Consider the following 6,000-nt stretch of genomic DNA (forward strand, 5'->3'; position numbering starts at 1 on the left):
AAATGAAAGTTCTGGAAGTCAGGGACAGGTACACTGCCACTCGCCTCAGTTCATCCTGATGCTTCATGAAGTTTTCTCCACTACTTATATTTCCATCAAAATACTTTCTCATCCTTTTAGTTTGGACTTGTTAGGTCTTAATTACAGTTAATTGTTTTGTGGTTGACCTGAATTTAATACCAACTTTTCTTCAGAGTATTTCTAAAACAGCCCCACTAGCAACAGTGATACTTATACAGCAGTTTGGGAACCAAGGGACTAGATTATTGCAATAAATACATAGGGTCGTGAAAAGCCACAGTTAATAGCATATATATAATACATAGGGTCGTGAAAAGCCACAGTTAATAGCATCTATATATATATATCTGTAACAGTGCAACTCATATAATAAAGGGAGGAGAAATTTCCTCAAGATTTAGCAATCCCACAGACATAAGTACAAAAAATATTGTTCATTAAAATCAAAAATTTGGTATGATGTATTGAAAAGCCAACTGTGTAATATCATGTTTACAGAAAAACTGACCTTTAGGAGCTCTACAGACCATAAAAAAGTTATTTTTCATTTTTGAAGAATTGGAAAAATCACAAGTATTGAATTTACTATCAGACTTTTAAAGAAAATAACTAGATTACTACATTCTGTTACTACTTTTTGTTTGCTAGTTTTTTTCCTGGCTTTTATTTATTTATTTATTTATTTTAAAAACAGGAACAGATTAAAAGCTATGCTCCATAATATATAAAGTACGTGTAGACTGTCGTCGCATTTTCAACACGGACCAGAAGGTGGCGGCTTTGCACAATGTTGTAAGCTTTCAGCATGCAAAGCCAAGAAGAAGACAGAGGAACCTAGTATTTTCTAGAAAAAATGTTTCCGGCCGACGGTATTTTGCCTTCGTACTTGTCGACGGTTTGCTTCGCGCTTAAACAACATTAATTTTTGGACAGTATTGACTTTGTACCATAAACTGTAATGGCGCTCCCTGGTATGTATTTTATTTCTGCTGTTTCTTGGTTACTATTATCGGAGTAATGCGAAGCAAAGGCTTGGACAATAACATTACAATTAAAGTAGTGCTAACCGGATGATATCTCCGTATTAATATGAAATACCAAATAGTTAACTAATTTATACCTGAGATGAGACCTTATTTTTCTTTTAAGCAGAAGGTACTGTTTGATGTTTGTATAGTTTTGTGAATTAACAAATGGTACAATTTAAGCAGGGGCCTTGGGGCTCTAAGGCAAAAAGATCTTTTCTATCGTTTTACTAATCTACCACTGGTAGTCAACGGATGTGTTATAAAAAAAATAGCTTCATTATTTTTGGTAAGGCCCACTGGTCTGTATTTAATTATTTGACTTTTTTGTTTTTGTTTTCCTTCAGGACCTAATAAAGACAACATCAGAGCTGGGTGTAAGAAATGTGGATATCGTAAGTAAAGCTTCACGCCACAATTTAGAGAACAAGTTTTCTGTACTAATTATAATGCAGTTTTGCTTCTATATGGTTTTGTTCGTTGTGAAATTGCAGTTAAGTCGAATTGTGCAGGTTATATTCACTTTATTGCCACTCTTGTTTAGAGCGTTGGGAGAAGGCAAATGAGAGGTGGCTAATAATTCTGACCTCAACTGTAAATATCACATATAGTTAAGTTGGGTGTAATGCCGTTCTGATGCCAGTGGTTCCTTTATCCTAATGCTCTCTTTTAATCTGTTTTGCAGCAGGCCATTTAACATTCGAGTGTCGAAATTTCGTCCGAGTTGACCCCCAGAAGGACATTGTTCTGGATGTAAGCAGCACCAGCAGCGAGGAGAGTGAAGACGACGTGCCTGCTTCTCAGCACAATGAGAAATTGGGTCGAAGTGTGCTGCGCCAAAAAGGTCGGATCCCATGTCAAGCATTTTTTAAGTACAAATTCTTATAGGTAATTTTCAGAAAACTATGCAAATACATTGCGCTGTTACTATCATTATTGCAAATTACATATTTTTGTGTGTTTATTATTGAATCAAAAACATGAAAACACAACTGAGCTCTAATGTGAAGTTTAGTTACTTATATTGCATCTGGAAAGTATTCACAGCCCTTCCCATCTTCCACTTTTTGCTATGTTACAACCATATTCAGCCTTGTTCAGAACAGGAATTACAGTGAGGCTTATATATAAATGCTCATAATAGTAAAATGTCCTTCTGAAATACACATGCTCTGTTATTAAAATATTACGGGGTTTTTTTCAAACACTGAGCTTTTCTTTCTACAATGTTTATGTTTCAGATTCTCGTGATGAAGATGACAGAAAAAAGAGACGTAAACCAAAGAAGAGCAAAGATAGAAAGTCAAGAAAAAGGTAAGTTTAAAAAACACATTTCAGTTTCAGTGAGCATGAAATCTTAACTTAAATGCTCTTGATTTGATGTGAGAAGAGTGCAGTAATATATATTCGCAATGGCACTTTGTAAGGTTGAAGTGCATACAGGACCTGACCAATAATTAAGCTGTCACTTTTCCATGTTCCTTTACTTAGATCTGCATCATCCAGTGACGAAGAACCAAGAAAAAGAAAGAAACACAGCAGATCCAGCTCCTCGTCAGACGAGGAAGACGGGAGAAAGAAAAAGAAACAAAGTCACAAGAAGAAAAGCAAAAAACACAAAAAGGAGCATGGGAAACATCACAAAAAGAAAGAGAGAAAAAGAAAACACAAGTCGTCATCCTCTTCTTCATCAGCTAGTGAATCATCAGAAAGTGACTGAACCACCAATCTGTAGCCTCAAGATGTCTGATGTTAATGAAGCAGATCATGTATATTGTGTCTTATGACTTTGGTGTAAATAGTTTGAATCACCTTTTTTATAACGTGTGTCCATACACTGCTGCGTCTTTAGATGGTGACATTATGAAGCCATTGTCTGTTGGCGCTCTGCATTCTCTGGTACAAGGCACACTACATGCTGTGATAGTTTTGCCTTCCTTTCCCAGGCCTATCATCATTTGCTGTATTTATGCACAATAATTTGAATTTCATCAGACGTACTCCATCATATGTGCATTGGTTTTACATGTCATAAAAGAAGACATTGTATTACTACACATAATTCAGGTTAATGGCTGTGCAGATTTTTGTTTTAACTCCTTTTATGTTTTTCAGTCTGTATTAAAAGGTCAAATGTAAACCAAACTCCTTGAGTTTTATATTACAGTGACTTTGTGGTGACATGTTTCGTGGTATAGATAGTGAGTTCAGTCCATTACTACTATTTATTAATGCTTGGTAACTATACTATGCGTCAGTATTGGAAAGACATCATTTTTTTCAATCTAGAAGTTTGGTTTATAATCAAACTGTAAATCCCTGACAGGTGTTGGTGTTAGTGCCAGTGTAGATGCTCATTCTCCAATTGCCTGTTGCTTCTACCTTTTTTCCATTACAGATTCTGTTTGTGATTCAATAGTATTTACTATTAATTTTACTCTCAGGTTCTTTCATAGGTGACTCCTTATACGTCTGTGTGCTTCCCCTTTGATAATTTTATGATGTTATTTCAGATGGACATTTCACCAACAAAATATAACAAAGACTTTCAAATTTCTAAGTGTAAATACAATACCTTGCTACCAAATATACATACTCAAATACATGTAAATACACCACTTGTTTGGTGACTGAGTCTGAAAAGCATTATGAAGTTTAACTTATATAATCATACCCTTCTTCCATTCAGTAATTCATAACATAAATAATCTTCCCATTTCCTGTATCCCTTCTGAAAAAAAAAAACCCTCAACCAGATGAAAATAATACCACTCTCATAATTTAAAAAAATATATTTTCTTTCAGACTGTTCTATTGTTTTAAATCCTATTAATTTTTTTACTGTAGTAGAGCAGACATGTGTAGTACAGACATATGTCAGGCAGAGGGCAGCAACACACTTCATTGTAAAGGCTGATTACTATGACGTGAGAAATTTCATTGATGATTTCTAAAATCTCCGTCATTGTCTTTGTTTAGTTTGACAAAAATTAGCTTAGTTTGAGTAAATATTTGTAAACAAGCATAACAGGAAGCAGTAACTCCCCTAACTAGCGTCATATGTGATGCGATGTAATATCATCTAGCTCTGAACCCCCAAGATAATAAATAAAATTAGAAAAAAGATGATCTTAAATCAAATCATATCTACAGTAGATGATTGGATTGCATCTTAGAATATGGCTCACAGTCTATGTATCCTGAGGCCCCCTAGTGGTGATTTTGGTGTAGAATTCATCACCAGAGATTAAAGTCATCATTTCTCCAGTTAATGTGCAATGGAAGCAATCAAACAGACAGATCCACAGAAGTTGTTATAAACTTTCCGACTCTTGTTTGACTTGCCAAACAATCGTGAATGGGCAACCGTGCTGCTTTGGCTTGTCTCCATAATGGAAGAGGCCTCTGTGTTAAACATCAATCTAACTACAACAAATGTTTGGAAGGATTTTAATGAATACAAAGAACCTTTTGTATCACATTCTCAGAGGGATGTCTAACTCCTGGATGCATGAGTCATATTTAATTTACACGCAAACTTTTCTGTCAAAAACTTAAAGAGAAAAGACACTCATCACAGTTTAATTTACTAAGAATGAGTCTGAGAGAATGAACTTGCATTGTGAGCCTGAGGCCAAACTACATACATACACCTCTAAAGCCTTGGTTTTATCCATTTAAGAGAACTAGCACTTGTTCAGCTTTAGAAACTTAAAAAAATATACAAATGACCGCAATAAATAAAATGACATTTCTTCTACTAAAATGGCAAAATCTTGCATCTTAACTAGCTCATCGGGGTGGATAGAGAGTGGTGCCAGGAGGAAGTTGGACTAAGAAACAACAATCATCAGATTCCAGCAACCATAGATCAGAAATATTTCTCAATGGGCTTTAGTAGTATGCAGACGTGGCATAAATGAGGAGAAGGTGAAATACATTTTCTTTTATTGGATTTAAATGACAGGGCCCAATGTGTAATATTAATTAAATTTTAAATGGCCTGAGTTTGTAAAGAGCTTTATCTAGCTCAGAGTGCTTTGAAGATTCCAAAGCACTTAGCACTAGTCATTCACCCATTCATGCACACACTCACACGATGATGGTGGTAAGCTGCATTATAGCCTGAGTTGCCCTGGGGCAGCCTGACAGACCCTATTGGATTTACTGAAATAATTTTGAAGGTTGTATCTACAAGTAACATGTGAGTTTACAACATTTCTGGTGTCAATACCAGGTTGTTTCATTTGCAGTTTTCTAACATGGATCTTTACATTTCAGCGCAGTAGCCTGCCACATTAGGTGTAGGTGGTTTTGCATGGTAGGAGAAAAAGTTTTATGGTTTTATCAAAAGCCTATTGTTTGTTGAACTTGATCTTTATACTTTATCTGCACCATTGTATTTTCCTGATCTCAGCAAACCACAGAAAAAAACTGTAGCTTTACTCTCTCAAATAAGAACCTGAAAGCTTCCTAGGGGTTAGGGGGTAGGGCTTTTTATGATATGGGCTACATGAAACAAATTTATAAGTAGATCATTAATTTCACTTTGCCTTGTGAAAGGGGAAAGGGACACTTCCTCCAAAAACTGCAGCAAAGTGCAAAGCTGATAAAAGATAATATGCATCCTTATCTTTTTCTGAAATCAAAATCACCTTAAATGTGTTAAAGACAATCAAGCCATCAGTAATCTATAATGTGTGTAGTCCATACACATACTTTGCACCTGCACAGCCCTTTTACATAAAATAGTTTTCCTGCTCCAGAGCAGTTTCAATGGTTTCCTCAGACTTGAGTCATTCAACACCAAGAGGTTAATAACTGTAAAATATTATGTAATATATAAATCTATAAAGTTTTTAAGTATTTCACAATTTAACATAAATTTCAGGATTTACTGTTAGAGTGTCATATTTTGAACACAAACCTTTCCATTTTATTCAACTGAATAGTT

At 35.2% G+C, this 6,000-nt stretch overlaps 1 protein-coding gene across 1 annotated transcript; it reads left to right on the forward strand.

Annotated features, from left to right (window-relative positions):
- The first annotated feature begins 843 nt into the window (after window positions 1-843).
- srek1ip1 (SREK1-interacting protein 1) lies at window positions 844-3,191 on the forward strand. Its single transcript, XM_032573302.1, has 5 exons — window positions 844-992; window positions 1,394-1,441; window positions 1,732-1,890; window positions 2,288-2,360; window positions 2,538-3,191. The coding sequence occupies exons 1-5, from the start codon at window positions 980-982 to the stop codon at window positions 2,764-2,766; spliced, it is 522 nt and encodes a 173-aa protein (XP_032429193.1). The 5' UTR covers window positions 844-979; the 3' UTR covers window positions 2,767-3,191.
- Window positions 3,192-6,000: the final 2,809 nt, after the last annotated feature.

The sequence above is a fragment of the Xiphophorus hellerii genome, chromosome 9, assembly GCF_003331165.1.
Source record: "Xiphophorus hellerii strain 12219 chromosome 9, Xiphophorus_hellerii-4.1, whole genome shotgun sequence".
Taxonomy (NCBI): domain Eukaryota; kingdom Metazoa; phylum Chordata; class Actinopteri; order Cyprinodontiformes; family Poeciliidae; genus Xiphophorus; species Xiphophorus hellerii.

Bases quoted from the DNA above. Each gene is read 5' to 3' on its own strand.
- srek1ip1 (XM_032573302.1), top strand. The intron at 1,442-1,731 runs GTAAGTAAAGCT...TCTGTTTTGCAG, and splicing joins GTGTAAGAAATGTGGATATC to CAGGCCATTTAACATTCGAG. The intron at 2,361-2,537 runs GTAAGTTTAAAA...TCCTTTACTTAG, and splicing joins GATAGAAAGTCAAGAAAAAG to ATCTGCATCATCCAGTGACG.